We start from the raw sequence: 17,986 nt of genomic DNA, 5'->3' as shown, positions 1-17,986 counted from the left end.
GCCTTTAGTTTCTAAAGGTTGCATGTTTGAATACAGCAAAGTAGTTTTTATATATATTTTTTGAGCCTATTCCAAACCTTAACCCTTACATTAACCATTCAGAGTTTTTGCCTAAACTTAACCTTAAACACTTAGAAATTTGATGTTTGGAACAACTTAGAAATTTGACGTTTGAGAAAATGAATGAACGTCTAATTCTGACGTTGAGGCTGTGAGAGCTTGTTGCACTTCCAGCTATCAGCTTTCTATCACATGCACCGCCTCACTTGAATGTCGTACAGAAACTATGTTCAGTTCAAGAGTGAACAAAAGACAGACTGTTTACTTCCTGCATCTACTTTTAACTGCCAGCGAATGAGCGAGTCACCAAGAAGGATTTTCACTTGTAAATATACCCTGGCTGGTAAACAGGTCTCAGGCTAACAACAGCAAGATATCCAGACACGTGGATCAAATTGAAGGAGTGAGGGGTGCCAGAGGGGTGACGGGAAGATAGGGTTGAGGGGTGAGGGAGAGTGGAGCGGCTCCCAGGCTCCATGGGGGCTCAGAGTCACAGTGAAGGAATCCGTCCTCCCTGTCTAACCCTAACCCCCTGCCTAACCCTAACCCCCTGTCTAACCCTAACCCCCTGTCTAACCCTAACCCCCTGTCTAACCCTAACCCCCTGTCTAACCCTAACCCCCTGTCTAACCCCAATTCCCTGTCTAACCCTAACCCCCTGTCTAACCCTAACCCCCTGTCTAACCCTAACCCCCTGTCTAACCCTAATTCCCTGTCTAACCCTAATTCCCTGTCTAACCCTAACCCCCTGTCTAACCCTAACCCCCTGTCTAACCCTAACCCCCTGTCTAACCCTAATTCCCTGTCTAACCCTAACCCCCTGTCTAACCCTAACCCCCTGTCTAACCCTAACCCCCTGTCTAGCCCTAACCCCCTGTCTAACCCTAACCCCCTGTCTAACCCTAATTCCCTGTCTAACCCTAATTCCCTGTCTAACCCTAATTCCCTGTCTAACCCTAACCCCATGTCTAACCCTAATTCCCTGTCTAACCCTAATTCCCTGTCTAACCCTAACCCCATGTCTAACCCTAATTCCCTGTCTAACCCTAAGCCCCTGTCTATGTGGCATATTGGACTATCAGCTCTTTCACAGCCATGGTCAGTGCTGTGGTCGAGGGGCTCCTGTGGAGGGTGGAGGTGATCCCTGAGCTGGCTGGCGCTGAGCTAGGCTAGCCACTGAACGACACACAAACGAAGGCTTTGTGGCCCTGAGTGTACCTCAGTGGTCTGGGAGTCAGGAGGTCAAGATGGAGGAAGGAGGGGGTGAGAGTTTAAGAGCTAGGGGGGGTGAGGGGGAGTGGGGGATGGTTAGTGACAAGGCTCTAGTTGTTTTCCTACAGAGGGAAGAACCTTGACGTTATTGATTCACTGTGTCAACTCCCCCTTCAAGAAAATAACATTCCTGATGATACACTACATGACCAAAAGTATGTGGACACCTGCTCGTCGAACATCTTATTCCAAAATCCTGGGCATTAATATGGAGTTGGTCCCCCCTTTGCTGCCACTCTTCTAGGAAGGCTTTCCACTAGATGTTGGAACATTGCTGAGGGGACTTGCTTCCATTCAGCCACAAGAGCATTAGTGAGGTCGGGCACTGATGTTGGGCGATTAGGCCTGGCTTGCAGTCGGCATTCCAATTCATCCCAAAGGTGTTCAATGGGGTTGAGGTCAGAGCTCTGTGCAGGCCACACCGCACCGATCTCGAAAAAACATTTCTGTATGGACCTCGCTTTGTGCACGGGGGCATTGTCATGCTGAAACAGGAAAGGGTCTTCCCCAAACTGATGCCACAAAGTTGGAAGCACAGAATCGTCTAGAATGTCATTGTATGCTGTAGTGTTAATATTTCCCTTCACTGAAACTAAGGGGCCCGAACCATGAAAAACCTCCCCAGACCATTATTCCTCCTCCACCAAACATTACAGTTGGCACTATGCATTGGGGCAGGTAGCGTTCTCCTGGCATCTGCAAAACCCAGATTCATCCGTTGGTCTGCCAGATCCTGAAGTGTGATTCATCACTACAGAGAACGGGTTTCCGCTGCTCCAGAGTCCAATGGCGGCGAGTTTCACACCACTCCAGCTGACTCTTGGCATTGTGATCTTAGGCTTGTGTGGGGCAGCTCGGCCATGGAAATCCATTTCATGAAGCTTTCATGAATTCGGTAGTGAGTGTTGCAATCGAGGACAGACTATTTTTATATGCTACGCGCTTCAGCACTCGGTGGTCCCATTCTGTGAGCTTGTGTATTCTACCACTTCGTGGCTGAGCTGTTGTTGCTCCTAGACATTTGCACTTCACAATAACAGCACTTACAGTTGACCGGGGCAGCTTTAGCAGGGCAGAACTTTGACGAACTGACCTGTTGAAAAGGTGGCATCCTCTAACGGTGCTACGTTGAAAGTCACTGAGCTCTTTAGTAAGGCCATTCCTATGCCAATGTTTGGCTATGGAGATTGCATGGCTGTGTGCTCGATTTTATACAACTGTCAGCAACGGGTGTGGCTGAAATAGCCGAATCTACTAATTTCGAGGGGTGTCCCCATACTTTTGTATATATAGTGTATCATGGTACTGCTGACCTGGCAAGGTGGTTTGTTCACGGTCTACACCTGTAGGTCTCAGGAGGTCAGCAACTGTGGCGTACTGACCTGGAGTGCAGTGTATATATTGTTTTTTGTTTCCTCCATTAACATGGTTGAAGAAGGGGATGTAAGAAGGGAGCGCTGGCAGCGCAGCCAGTAAGATGGATTTGATTAATGAACTTTCTGCTCATTAGCCGCTTGCAAATATGCTTTCAAGTCTCTTTTACTCAGCTTTAATCCCCATGTGAGAGTGTGCTAGTGGCTTTTAGTGCAGGTCGCGCCAAAGGTCACAATGTCACCCTGAGTTGGAAGGTGAGTTAAACAAGGGAAGAATAAGCCTTGAGGTTGATCCTATGGCCCTGAAGCCCAAATCAAACAAATGTGCCTGAACGAGTGTGTTCACACTGGAATTGCACTGTAGTGAAAGAGATTAAACAGACGGGCCGCTAGCGTCAAGAGCATCAACGGCGTCATGAGCTTCAAATTAGAAAGCAAGTCTATTTTCTCGCCTGTTTGCGAAACAATGCTGGTGAAGTGAGTGGATAAATTGCCAGAATATAGATTCTTGGTGCATTGTTACGTCTGGATTTGTAACATGTATAGTTAAAAAGTATATATTTAGTGTTGATAAGTTTAGCTGCCAGTGCCAATAATACATATTTGAAAACAATAACTTTATGCCTACCTTTGTTGATTTCAAACACAGGCATGTAGCTAAGGCAGGCTACGGCTGAGGAACTCCATTCAAGAGAGAATACTTTTATGTAGAAAGAACAAGACTAGTTAAATTTGTTATAAACTGCTAGGGTGTATTAGCTGCAACTCTCCTCAAGTTTGTGAGCCAACATAACAGGAGGCAGGTATGGTGGCTCCTGTAGGACATATAAGGTGAGTCAAAAGGAACACACAACAATAATTCATATGGGCTACATAGTGAACGTAACAAATACAACTGTTTGTTATGGATTCTCATGAGAATTAAGTTTGCATACGCTACGCAGTGTATGTGAATTGACGCTCTCTACTCTCTCATGCAAATTTTGACACCTGTGTGGTTTCGGCTTAAGACTGTTTGTTCATGTCTGTGTTCTTAAGAAGAAACAAACAGTTTATTTAAAGGGTATCTAAAGTACATATGTCCATCACACAGCTACACAGCTAAACAAGCCCGAATATTACAGTAGGCCTAAGAAGAATCAGTTGTGAGAAGATCAGCATTGCTCTATATAGTTATCCTGAGATCAAACACGTTGGTGAACGGGCTGAGCATGGTTACTGTATTTTCACTGGAGAGTATCTGTTGAATATTTGACAAAAAGCCAACGCTGATGAAGTATGTTTCTAACAGGCAGGCAACTTGACCAACATAAAACTTGAATAACATAAAATGCTTTTTACATGACTTCATCAACAACAAAATGAATGCTCTGATCTCTACACAGCAGGGGAATGGTATGCCTCCTATTCCAGCCTATTCCAAGCAATGGATATTCATTCATTTATTGGTGAAAAATGTTGTCAGAGTCATTCTGAAGAATCATGTTTTTTTTTTCCCTCGACAATGAGCTTGTCAACAAGGCATCTGTCATGAGCACTGCAGGGTTGGGTTGTTGGAGTGAAAGTTGGCAGGGATAATATTTTTTTAGCTGATTGCTGAAGGTATGAGGTGTGTTTGTGTGTGTGTGTACTTGCGACTGCGTGTGTGTGTGTGTGTGTGTGTGTGTGTGTGTGTGTGTGTGTGTGTGTGTGTGTGTGTGTGTGTGTGTGTGTGTGTGTGTGTGCAGTTCTACATGGCCCGGAGCGCTCCACTGGTGTCATTAACATTCCTGTTGTGGCGGCTCTGCTAATATTGAGGTGCCTGACAAGACAGCTAACAGCTATAGCTCTTTCCCTGCAGCTTGCTGCTGTACAGAAACACATTCACTAAGTATTCAATCAATCATGGCATTCTGTGAGCTTGTGTGGCCTACCACTTCGCGGCTGAGCTGTTGTTGCTCCAAAACGTTTTCACTTCACAATAACAGCACTTAGAGTTGACCAGGGCAGCTCTAGCAGGGCCTACATTTGATGAACTGATTTGTTGGAAAGGTGGCATCCTATGACGGTGCCACGTTGAAAGTCACTGAACCCTTCAGTACAGGCCATTCTACGGCCAATGTTTGTCTGTGGAGATGGCATGGCTGTGTGCTCGATTATATACACCTCTCAGCAACGGGTGTGGCTGAAATAGCCAAATCCACTAATTTGAAAGGGTGTCCACACACTGTAGTGCCATGTAGTGTATTTCAACTGTCCCTTAATATGGCACAGGAGTGACAGATCTGTTACTCATCACATTCACATTGATTCTACTTTTCTCTCTTCCTCTCTCCCTCTCTCTCTCACTCTTTCGTACTGACTCATTCAGTTCAAGCAAAGTGTTAAATTGAACCGTCCCTCCCTCCCAGTCCCAAACATGTTATTCACCCTACAGGCCGGCGTCAGGTGTAGATATCTATCTCATCCACTTGGCACATCCACATGGACACATTTCAAGCAATGTCTTTGCGAACGCGTGGTTTGTGCTTGTGCACGTGTCGCTTGTGTTTCAAGAAGATTGTTGCATTGCGAAAACACTCGACGGATTAGTAGGTGTGCAGGCCCATTCTGTTTGCACATGGTATTTAGAGATAAAGGATCTTAATTTGATCACCCTGTTGCACGATCCTGCAATGCAAGACATTTAAAACTTGTAGTGTATCTAAACTTTGAAAAGGCTTCTAAAGTTTGTCAAATCCACTTTGAAATTTCAGACTCGATTTTCCCTGACAAATGTTTTTTCAACCACTCCAAAAATGTCCATTTAATTATAATCCACATAATAATTCACATTTACTGTTGCTGCAGAATTATTTTCCTACTGTAGTAAACTGGCTCGAATTAAGATCCTATATCTGTACACATAGCTACAACTGTCATTCTGGCAACCTTAGCCTGTGGCTCTGATAAACAGCAACAGTCAAGTAAGACTATTTCAGGGGAACCCATTGGCTGTAACGTAATAAGGCCATCTGGCTACACGCTGCTGCCCCTAGGATCTCTCAAATCTGTACTGTTTCCCAAATGAAACCTACCCAACCCACCAGCACAACACTGATTGTGGAGCATCAGGAATGAAGATGATATGTGACAGTCTGTCTCTCAGCTGTATTACATTCAGCACATGACGGACAGCTAGGTACAACTAGTACTGTTCTGACAGACAGTTACATGCGTACCAGTTAGCTTTTTCACCACTTCAGCAAATGATGAGGAATAGTACAGCTAGTAAGCAAAGGGTGCAGTCCTGACACTGACAGTGAGATGTTTTACATATGGAGCAGTATAGATGCAGATTGCTATTGAAGTGCCTTTGTTTTCTTTCCACATCTAGGAGCTGCTGAATGTTGAGTGCCTGAAAGGACTCACTAAAAGGATTTCGACCACAACACAGGAGAATACAATAATAATGCAGAGTAAGAATTTATTTTAAAGTTACAAAATATTTTAAGGAAACACATTTTATTTTACATAAACTGTACAGATGACATTTACATGACTAAATTATTTCGGAAACAGGAACTAAAAATATATTTTTATTAAATAGAAAAACTGAAAAAATAGAATTAAAGATGAAAAATTAAGTGTTCCATATGTTTATTGTACAAAATAGATAGAGAAAGGAAATAATAGAACTAAGAAATGGAATCATCATAGTGTACCCTGATACGTAGATTAGGCCTCTTATGATCAAGCTAAAATAATATTGGCCTCTTTGGTTCCATTATTACACAGCAAATTCCCCAGAGTTAAATTAACACTGAAAGTGTGGACCCGTAAAGACACTGAGCAGTGTTGAATTAACACACCGCTTAGTGTAAAGCTTGATTTGCATATTTCCCAGAGTGCTTAGCATTTTGAGTGAATTGTGGAGTTACCACCCATGACTGAATTTGTTAGTGACAGACAAGCTTGTTGCATACATTCACTTACAGTCCTGTGGTCTTAACCAAGTGAATACCACCATTAAAATATAATTATTTGAAAAATACAATATGTATTTCATGAGGCCTTATTTTGAGGACATGAACAAAAGAATACTGGGTTGTTTGCATGAACCAATGGCAGGGTTGCATTGGGTCACTTAGTTATTTTCTAAAAAAAATTAAGACCAAGGTTGGTTTATTGACACTTGTTTATTGAGATATGACCCAGCAGGTCAGATCACAAGACATAGAGGCTTGGCTTTTTAGGGGCGTGACTTTCAGCTATTTATTTTTGGCCACCCATGAGAGTAAATGTAATTCCAGTTAATCTGTTCTGTTGAATTGTTATTTCATGTTATGGTTGAACACCAACACTTTGGTAGCTTTAATGAAGCGTAAAGAAATGTGATTTCCCCAATAGGATAGTTAACACTTTCTTGCTATATGTAATTCATAATGTTAATATTTTTGTATTATAATATGTAATGTACAATAATATTTATAGAAATGTTACATTGCAGTGTGCAAACTTACATTATCAAAAGGAATTACATTTGATCTCACATGGCCAAAAATAACTTTCTAAAAGCCATGCCCTTAATAAGTCCCGCCTCCTGAAAATAACCGATAGATTACATTAAAAAAGACAGAGCTGTTTGGTCAACCCAGCGTGAAGGTGAATAAAAACTAAATTCATGGTTAAATTAACCCATGTTGGGTAATCCAAACAACCCAACATTTTTGCCTTATTCATGCAACCTGTCACATTATGCTGGCTTGTATAATGCTGTGTAATTCCGATTGAACTCTAGCCAGAGTGGGGATATCTAACATTCTGAATTTTTTATCATATGCTACCAGGGTTGGGAAGACTGAAATATGACACTACCTAAAGCATCTAAACTGTAACAACCATTTCAGTAACAGGTGCAACAAATCCAAGTAAAATATTGAATTAGATTAGAAAATGTATCTCATTTATATTTGAGAAGCATAGGATTAATCAATCAATTAATGTACATGCAAAAACATAGATATTGAAACAAACAATTATTAAAATGAACCTGCAATAGACCATGCTGGGAAATATAATAATGATGAGCATAGTTTTGGAAAAACTCTGGTTATTAACACCAACACTGGGTGTTATTTTAAACCAATAAGTGTTAATTTAACATGTATAGAGTTAATTGTTATGTTTAGAGTGTAGTCCCTGAAAATAAGGCCTTATGAAATACTTCTTGTATTGTGTTAAATAATACAATTTTAATAAAATATTCCCTCAGGATCTCACTCACTGAAAATGGATGAATGCAACAAACATGTCTTTGTCAACTAACAAAGACAGTCAGGAGTGGTAATTCTATAATTCACTCAAAAGGCAAGGGATTCTGGGAAATTAGGCTTTACACCTATCAGTGTGTTAATTTAACACGGTTCCAGTGCCGATATGGACCAACACAGTCAGTGTTAATTTACACTCTCAGTGTGGATTTAACACTGGAGAATTTGCTGTGTAGGTAAATTACTTTATTAAACAAAAAATGTCAATTTACTTCTATAAAAATAACTTTCAATGGCAGTTTGTTTATTAACTAATCCCGCGACTTTTCAGTGCAAATGTCATAAAAATCATTCGCTTTGAAAAAACGGAAGCGAAAGATCACATTTCAAGTATTTGATAGGAGTTACATTAGCATAGGAGGAGAAAGTTCAGTTCAGTCTGGTATGTTCAGTTGTATGGGTGGGCATGGGTGGATTACTATACATTGCATAGATCATGTGGCACTTATTTATGACAGGACACTCAGTACCACTTTGAAGGCATTTAAATATGCAAGTGCTATTAGGAGTGGGAGTGTGCATTTAAAGAGTTTAGTCTGCAAGTGCTGTACTGCAACATCATGCCCTGTTGGGCCCAAACAAAAAACTCATCACCACTTCGAGGTCCACTTTATCAGAACAAGTAGGGGCAGTGGGGACTCTCTGTTCTCAGGATTAAGTGTATGTTGTGCAGTTTGCACAAAGGTCCATCTTCACCTTTGAACTCAGTGAGCGATTGCTTGCAGCATGGTCACAGACAGACAGACAGACAGACAGACAGACAGACAGACAGACAGACAGACAGACAGACAGACACTTACACAAGCAGGAGGAAGGAACGTGGTCCAATGTCAACAACAATATGTCAATGTTGTGTCATTACCTCACTTGGACAGGAGTGTAGTCCTGGAAAAGCTTTATTCAATAATAAGCGCGTGCTGATACAGTTTATGTTATAATTCCACAGGATCAGACAGTCACAGTGTCTTTATGACATTCTTTATGGAAGTGCTGGTGTTTTCTGAATTATATAAGCTGATGAATTGTCATTGTCAGTGCTTTTGTTTTGTCAATGTCCTGGTGTGCTGCTTCCTTAAGCGCTTTTCTTTCCATCTTCATCAGAGAATAGATGAAGGACCATTATTTTTCCTCTAGAAATGGCAAACTAGAAAAATGTTATCATTTGGTGATCAACCATTTCCTTCTCTTCCCAAAACTCTTAAGTTCTTAATATGGAATGGACAGAACCTGGCCTCGCTCAGCCAGATAAATACAACAGAACCATAAATACATCTTGTTTGTGTGTACCTGTTGGTGTGCTTCCATATAACTATATATTTATATGTGTGTCATACAAAAAGGTATTTTTGTACAAGACATTTTGACTATCGTCGTTTGATTTAACCTTCAAAGTTTAAGAAGTCACAGACACTCAGGCACAGCCACACTCTTCCACTATCATATTGGGCACGTCTCGTTTTACTATGTTGTACTCATCGTCGAAGTACAGCATAGACATGGTACTGAGCTTGGTGGGGATACAACAGGAGTTGACCGAGCCGGGGCTCATGCCCCTCATCCGGTACTGGTTGACCACCGCCGTGTGGAACGATGACGCCGACCCCGGTACCCCCGCCATGTACGCCGGGCAGCTTCCCTCGCAGTAGTTACCGTAGTAACCCGCGGGTGCGATGATCCAGTCGTTCCAGCCAATGAGGCGAAAGTCTATGTAGAACTGTCGTCTGCAGCACAGGCCTCCACTGCTCCCGTCACACTCCAGCCCCCTCTTCCTGATGCGGTGGTTCCCTTCCACCTGTCGTGCCCGGACCACCAGAAAGGGCCTGTGTGAGGGTTCTGCTGGATCAACTAAGATAGGAACCACGTTGAATGCCTCACAGCCCTCACAACGCACCTCCAGGTCCTGCCGCCGGCCGCCCTTACCAAACAGGGCCCTCACTGCCTCTGACAGAGGGAAGGTGTGCCAGCCGCTGCGCTTTAGGTCCACACGCTTCTCCAGTAGGGTCCACCGACCTCCTCCCCCTGCCCCTGGCCCTGTTCCTCCCCTGGCTCCACCTGAAGCTCCAGTTCCTGCCTCATGGTAGTGGATTTTAACTGTGACTTTCCGTCGAGGCCCTTTCTCGGAGCCGGTGGGCAGCAGCCTGAAGTAGAGCCACAGGTTGGCCTGAGACACATGCAGGTTCTGGTTCCCTTCACTGGAGATGAGGAAGTGGAGGCTGGACTTAGAGGCTTGAGATGAAGCCAGCTCATCTAATCGAGAAGAGAGAGAAATGTGGGTTTAGTGATATATACCGTACCGTCAAGGGTCAAGAGAATAAACTGACAAGATTCACAAAGTAAAACAAGACAGGAGGATGAAATCCACACAGTTTTACAACTTTTGTCTCTGAATTAAAGTTATGTCACACTACATATGAGTGTCATTTGTAAGAGGGAAAAAAAGTGGACAAACATTCACAGGGAGTCCCTAGCAGGGAGCCAGAAAGAGAGTACTTTAGTCACTTCTGTCTCTCCTCTCCTCCATCACCACTCTCTTTCTCATACATCACATGCCGTTAGCCTAGTTCCTTATGGTCTGTTCCTCCTGACAGCCCAGTTCTGGGAGCAGGCCCAGTTGGCCTCAGGTCTGATTGTGAACACTATGAGAGTGGAGGAGGGGGGAGGACAAGGCCCGGGCCCCAGGGGGTTAATTGTGTGTGTGTGTGTGTGTGTGTGTGTGTGTGTGAGGCACTGCTGTGAAACCCCTTGAGCTCCCCGGAGCCTCTGAGACTGACAGCATAAAGACTCCATTGAGGTATTAGGAGACAGCCTCGCTACTGCCTGGCATTGAGCGCGTGGCCCAACTAACCAATAGCATGATGAGGCAAAAATAAAATACATTTGCATGACATTGGCCACTTTCTAAAATGACACAATGAAGAGATTCCAAATGTCTAAGGTATAATGGAGTTTGGAGTCTGCCGTATCTTTTTTGAAGCCTAATTATGTCTTCCAAATTACTGTGAAAACCGAGAGGGTTCTGTCTGGGGGTTAGCCAGGATCGGCTTCAGCTGAGCACATTTGAAGCGGCCAAATTTCTTTGTTTACACACTGATTAGCGTGAGTTGGTGTCAACAGCTGACCACCAAAGATGGTCCTTTTAAAGCAATCCTACGTTTACAACGTATTCCAGTAACAGTGATTTTTACATTCATTTCACACAGTCCTGTTCAGACTAGTTCTGCCTCCCGCTACAGTATGTCAGCTGGGAGCCAAAGTAACACACACACACACACAAACAAACACATCCCTGTGGCAACAACAAAAGCACAAGGTGCATGCATTTCAGCAACATCGACATCGAACCCTCAGGGTGCAGTATCAAGTACGTAAGAAGAACTGTATGTATAGAAATGTAGAAATCTAAAATGTAGAAGTGTAGATCTAAAGACATTGACTCAATAACAGTTTTCCCCTGTTTTAACTGCTGTCATGGCCCGAGGTAAGGAGTATCTAACCTCGCCTCATTTACTACCATGCCTTGCTGCTTGCCTCAACAGCTCCCAGTGGAGGGAGCTTCTAGGCCAGGGCGTTTCTCTATCTGTACCCTGAGTGACAGTGTATGTGAGGCAATGAAGTGCTGGGTGGGGAGAGATGGCAGTCTGAATCTCTGACTACAAAGATACTCCAGTCTGAAGCATGGTCATATGATCTTGTAAAAAAAACGAAGTGGTCGAGTGTATCTGTAGCTTCATATCCCATCTGGGGGAAAAAATAACATACATTTTTAATGATCCTCAAGTTAGGGTATCTGAGACTGCCCACTGGCCACAGACGTAAATTCAACATCTATTCCACGTTGGTTAAATTTCATTGAAAAGATGTGGAAACAACATTGATTCAACCAGTGTGTGCCCAGTGGGTGGCCACATTAAAATGGATGCTGAAGTGGATTAAGAATCATCCTTCTAGAAAACTCTTCAGCTTTCTTTTCTTTTCTCAAATACCACAAAAACACATAGCCAGGTGCTTTAACCCTGGTAGGCACTGACTGCAGGCTGTGGGAGGGTGAGGGGGGAAGCGAGGTGAGGAAGGAGGTTAGGGAGGAGACCAGTTAAACCAGGAGGTGTGCTGCCTGACTCGGAGTGTGCCTGGGGTCAATGTGCTCCTGGGCCAGGCATGGTTAGGGCAGGGCAGGTGAAGGGAGGGTGACATCTGGGTGGGCCTCTCTCTCTCTGGTGGAGCTAGCACTGCTGGAGCTACAGCTGCCTCAGCGTGTCCTCACCTGCGCTATCAACACAACAACAAGGCATGCCGACAGGCAGACAGGTCGATAAGCAAGCGGGAAATCAGGCAGACAGGTAGGTAAACAGGTGGGAAATCAGGCAGACAGGTAGGTAAACAGGTGGGAAATCAGGCAGACAGGTAGGTAAACAGGCGGGAAATCAGGCAGACAGGTAGGTAAACAGGTGGGAAATCAGGCAGACAGGTAGGTAAACAGGTGGGAAATCAGGCAGACAGGTAGGTAAGCAGGTGGGAAATCAGGCAGACAGGTAGGTAAACAGGCGGGAAATTAGGCAGACAGGTAGGTAAGCAGGTGGGAAATCAGGCAGACAAAAAATCAGGGAAGCAGATGCGCCGGCAGTCAGTGTGTGTATATGTGTGTGCATGTGCGCAACATAGGCAGGGTGTATGTAGCAGGATGCTATGCTCATTACTCAAAGTCTGTGTCAACAGAGACCGCACATTGCGGAGCACTGCTGCTTTGACAGGAGCCTCGCCTCGCAGTGACATACACACACGGCTCTGACAGGCATCCCTTAGGCTGCTGGAGCACAGCGCTCAGCTCTGCACTCCAGGAATTCCACACAGGGAAATAGGAGAGGGGGAAAGATCACAGCAGGTCAGGGTGAGCTCCATTTGGCCAGCAGTTAGTAAGCTGCTTTGGTGGTAGTGGTGGAGAAATGACACACAGGGAGGGGGTTGGGGGGGGGGGTGCATGGATTGAGTGTGATGTGGAAAATGCCTGGAGCGGCTCCAGACAGGGCATGATTGATGTTTCTTCATGAAAGGCTGTGTCCCAGAGTAAACCCAGAAGCCAGCCCTATAGCCCTGCAAGGATGCATCCCAAATGGCACCCTATTCCCTCTATAGTGCACACATTTTTACCATGGCTCTGGTCAAAAGTAGTGCACTATATAGGGAATAGGGTGCCATTTGGGATACACCCCGGGGACTGGGCCAGAGTTAATGACATCCAATAATGAAGTCTTAATTCCGTTACTTGGACCGGAGTCACAGGGAGTTCAACCGGTCCAAACGGCTATACCAACGACAATCGAGATGCTCACATCTCCCCCTGCCCTCCGCTTCGCTCCCGTGGTTACGGGACACCGAATCCCGCCGCCAAAGCGAGGGCCCGCGGGACCGTGTCATAAGAGACAGGCAGTTGGCACTGTTCCTTACCTGGAACGTTGGCAGTGAGCTCAGTCTCAGCCTCTGCTCCGCTATGCAGTATAAGACTGATTGGTGACTGAGAGCAATAGCTGCCTCCTATCTCCTAGCTGGCTGAAAACAATGCAGTGAAAACTATGTGAATAAGACAGGACAGCATCCCACACACCTCACAAAATACTTTGACCTGATACTTCGCAGTCATCCAGTAATGTCCAGCACAGACTCCTCTCAGCCCCTATCAGTCATCCAGTACTGCCCAGCATAGACTCCTCTCAGCCCCTATCAGTCATCCAGTACTGCCCAGCACAGACACCTCTCAGCCCCTATCAGTCATCCAGTACTGCCCAGCACAGACTCCTCTCAGCCCCTATCAGTCATCCAGTAATGCCCAGCACAAACTTCCCTCGGCCCCTATCAGTCATCCAGTACTGCCCAGCACAAACTTCCCTCGGCCCCTAGCATCACACCTTGAGCTTTGACTGTGACATCACCCGACCTGTGCCTGGGCCTGGTCTAGCTGCCTCTCTCCAGGTCGCTCTAGGGGCCTTGTCCCTCTCTCCATGCCCTGGCTGGCAGCCTGGACTCTGGGCTCTGGGGGTGAGTGCCAGCTGGCTTGAAGGCAGAGGGGGTCTACAGAACAGGGAGCAAAGCCAGTTCCATGGCACAATGCTGCACAAAGGCTCAAAGGTGTCGTGAATAATGGCAAAAGCAAAGAGGCCTGGTTGGTGAACCATTATATGACAAAAACATTCTTTAGAAAACTGTGATATGGGCTCACCATGCACCCTCCTCCTCCACCTCTCTATCACCCGAACCCACAACCGGGGGCGCTCTCCTAATAATTGCCTTGCATAACATGGACTCAGAGGTAGATGTATCATAGTAAAATGTAATTCTGGCACACTCCAATTAGTATGTTACGTTTCATATGGTATGTATTCATTCATGTTATGAATTTGCGAAATGTATGATATGTTACAAATTCCAATTTGTTGTGGCTAACATTAGCTAGGACGCTAACACTAATGTTAGTTGGGTGGCTAATGTTAGCTAAAGGGGTTATGGGTAAGGGGTTAAGGTTAGTGTTGGGGGTTAGGTTAAAGGGTTAAATAAAGGTTAAATAAAATAAAAACATTCCTATTCGAAGGCAACAGCTAGGAATCCATCCAAGCTGATTGTACTGTTTGTGCTGCAGCGTTGTACTGTGGGACCGGCATCTATGCTTCCTCTGCTATTTTTAAACATTTTTTAAAAACAGTTAAATAGGACGTTCTCACCTCACTAACCTGCCAATTATTGATTTCAGTTATCTAACTGATGATAGATTAGAGCTCACAGAGTGTGTGAATACAGGGCCGGATTAATAAAGGGGCTTACAGGGGCTGAGGCCGAAGCCCGTAGGGTGCCCAAGAGGGAAACAAAATAAAGAATTAAAAACTAAATAGACAGTTTACTGTATATTATATATGTAGTATATATATTTTTTATATTTAAAAAAATGCAAACGCCAACCACAGGAGGACTCAGGAGCCCGCTCTCAATAAGTGTAGACAGCCTGCTGCTGCCGCACTGATAATCATCAGATGGGGGAGGAGAGGAAATGGAGGGCCCACATGATAACTAGGGGGCCCTGCCTTGGTTGGGTAACGTAGAGAAAATATTGCAGTTTTAAAGCAAGATATATGCAATTTTAATTATTTATCATAGGGCAGGTGAGTAATTTTTACAGTTTTAATGCTAATTACCTGTGTTTCTACACATTCTGCCATGATTATGTTAATGATATCTGAGTGAAAGTAACAAACACAATTAATTGGGGCCCCCTGGGGGTCTGGGCCCCTAGAACGTGCCCTGCGTGCCTGGTCGGTATTCGGCCATGATTACTACATGTTTAGATAGCTGGCTAGACTAACTTACCAATCAAGAAATTGGTCATTGACATGGCTAATTGAGTTACTGTCAGTGATTGACATAACAAGAGAAAAACTGCTGATGCACAACCATCTATGATTTGCTAATCTGGCCTTGTGTGTGAGTCCACTGTAATCTCCAATGTGCTGTTATTATTCAAAAGTTTTGAGGAAACCCATTGCACTTAATATATCTGAGTACAGAAAAACATGCTGATTGTCTACACTGTAAAGGAAAACTGTAATTGATCCAGTAATTTCGGGGTATTATCAACAGAAAAATACTCTGAAACAATTTACTGCAGTATACTGCAAATGATGGTGCATTTTGGGAAATGTTATGGGCAGGGAAAGAATTGTTGTATTTCTAATGGTACTGTAATTCCACCCCAAAGAAGGTCACCCGTGACACAAGTCAGTATTAGAAGTTTATCCATGTCTGAGGACGTCAACTGGCCACTAGGGGTAACAGTGCGTGCTGTTACCTTCAAGTAGCTTTCAGTTTTGTTTGGTTATTATGGACAGGGATGGAGGATAGGCGTAAGCCTCTAATGCAAAAGGTTGCACGTTCAGTGACAGAAAGTTGTTTTTTAGATTTTTGTTTTATATCCCAAACCTTAACCATTCAGAGTTGAATGCTTAAACTTAATCGTACATTTTACATTTGAGAAACGTGGATGAATGTCTCATTCTGACGTAAGAATGTGAGAGCTTTGGAAGCCTTTGTTAAGACCTCTAGAAGCGCAAGTGATATAAAATACCAACTATTTATTAATATGTTGTAATGTTGAAACACTATACCTAGCAAACAAAAACCTTGTAATTACAGTAAAATCATGTCAAATACAAACCACTCCACTCAATTAATGTCATTCATTCCGATAATGGTAGCATTTACTTTTTAACAGTTTAATATAGAGAATTTTACAGCAATGTACTGTGTGTCACTGAATGAATCATAACTTAGAAATAAAGGTAGATAAAAGGGGTGATCAAATTAGTGATATGAATCATACGATTATCGATAATTACCTGATTCTGCAAAACTGATTATCTCCGACGTCTCCCCTTGCACCTCGTTACTGTAGGAAGCTTGTCCATCAAGGTTGGGGATCTCAACCCTCCCGTCTTCCCGTACCTTACCGGCGTGAAGCCTCCTTAGCGCTGTTACCATTGCAGCCTTGGGAATAGGATGAGTGATGTTGGGTCTTTCTCTCATTTGTAACCTGTTCAAGATGTGCCTCTTAACTGCCTCCAGAAGGTCTATGTCCACCCGTTCTGACGCCTCCGGCAACCCACACGATGCGCACGACTCCTGGGTGACGGTTTGAGTCTCTGCCCCCGTTATGCGCGCCCGCGTTGTCCCCAAGGTACCGCGGATTGAAAGTATGCAAGCCATTAAACAAGCCAGTGTGAGATTATATCTTCTCATTTTCTATTTTTGAGACTGTAATTCCAAAGCACGCTGGAAAAGAATTGTGGTTCCTGAATACAGAGCGCAAAATTAGAGGGTTAGGCTACTTCACAAGTATCACGGTAATGATCCTACTATGCGCCACTGGGAATACACATAGAACGATGATTGATGCACAAATTACGGTAATCCAAAACAGTCCATGTAGTTTTTGCATTCCAAAAGATGTTGCTGTCAAGAGCTAATGATTATTGTAGATATTATGTTATTTGCTTAATCTCCAGCCCTGTTAGGCTTGGGTCCTTTTTGTCAAAACTCACTATTAGTCCATTTCTCATCTAAAACACAATTCCAGAGGTTTTGGTCTTGACCAGCGAATTTGAAATGATCACTAAATGAATGGCTCTACCGCGTTTTCAAACGTATCAAAACGAATTATTACAGTCCATATCCTTTGCAAACCACTCATAGTTATCAAACGTATCTCACCGGTACGCTGGCTTTGTATTCGAAACGTCTGATGTGAAGTTCCAAATATAAGGTTACCACTGCTCTTTACATTCAATTCAATCATATAAGCGCAACTTTAGGAATCCAACTAAATTGCAATCCATTTCATAACCAACTGATCCCTTGATCACTGTCTTCTCTGTCTGTTGGTGAGTTGGCTATAGGACGTCTCAGCTCCCAGTAAGAGATGCTGTTATCTTTACAGTTTTCTCCTTTGCAATCACGACACGGAGCCACCTAACACCGAAAGTTTTTATACAGGAGTTGAAACCACGTGGGGAGTTCCACCAACAGCGCGCAAGGGATAGTGTTGCTGGGAGAAAAGCGCAGCGCAGGATGGAGAGAATACTAGTGACACCTTTTAACCCCGAATATCAATTTCTCTATTATAATTTTACACTAAATTACCTCATAAACAATATATTTTATTATAGGCCTAAAAAAAGATTGTAATGTTGATAAAGATGGAGCTATATCTGCAAGATTCCTCATACCCTAAACACACTTCACTGTAGTTTTCGGGGTTGATTGAACATAGTATTTTTGTTATTCTATTCCAATGTGTTTCACCATCAATTTTTTTGTAAGGTATTCACAAGTTCCGACAGTCAGTGAACGACTCGGTTTTGTCGATAACTTGGAATTGAAAGACAAATTCCCGGAAACTCGTGCCATCCGTGCGTTTTTACGCACAAGAAAAAAGAAAACAAACAGCGCCATCCT

The 17,986-nt window shown here is 43.8% G+C and overlaps 1 protein-coding gene and 1 long non-coding RNA gene across 2 annotated transcripts in view; both read right to left on the bottom strand.

Moving 5' to 3' along the window:
* LOC110501798 overlaps positions 1-3,498 on the bottom strand; it is a 31,730-nt gene extending 28,232 nt beyond the window's left edge. Inside the window, exon 1 of the long non-coding RNA XR_002470255.2 lies at positions 3,334-3,498. This is a non-coding gene — a long non-coding RNA (uncharacterized LOC110501798). The remainder of the gene's footprint in view (positions 1-3,333) is intronic.
* Positions 3,499-6,136: 2,638 nt separating this feature from the next.
* On the bottom strand, positions 6,137-17,500 carry LOC110501797 (inhibin beta B chain). Its single transcript, XM_021579634.2, has 2 exons — positions 16,372-17,500; positions 6,137-10,243 (listed from the first exon to the last, which is right to left on the bottom strand). Exons 1-2 carry the CDS (start codon positions 16,769-16,771, stop codon positions 9,408-9,410), a joined length of 1,236 nt encoding a protein of 411 aa, XP_021435309.1. The 5' UTR covers positions 16,772-17,500; the 3' UTR covers positions 6,137-9,407.
* Positions 17,501-17,986: the final 486 nt, after the last annotated feature.

The sequence above is a fragment of the Oncorhynchus mykiss genome, chromosome 22 (assembly GCF_013265735.2).
Source record: "Oncorhynchus mykiss isolate Arlee chromosome 22, USDA_OmykA_1.1, whole genome shotgun sequence".
NCBI classification, from domain to species: Eukaryota; Metazoa; Chordata; class Actinopteri; order Salmoniformes; family Salmonidae; genus Oncorhynchus; species Oncorhynchus mykiss.
The sequence above is the reverse complement of the archived record's forward strand: the minus strand, read 5'-3'. Positions and strand labels throughout refer to the sequence as shown.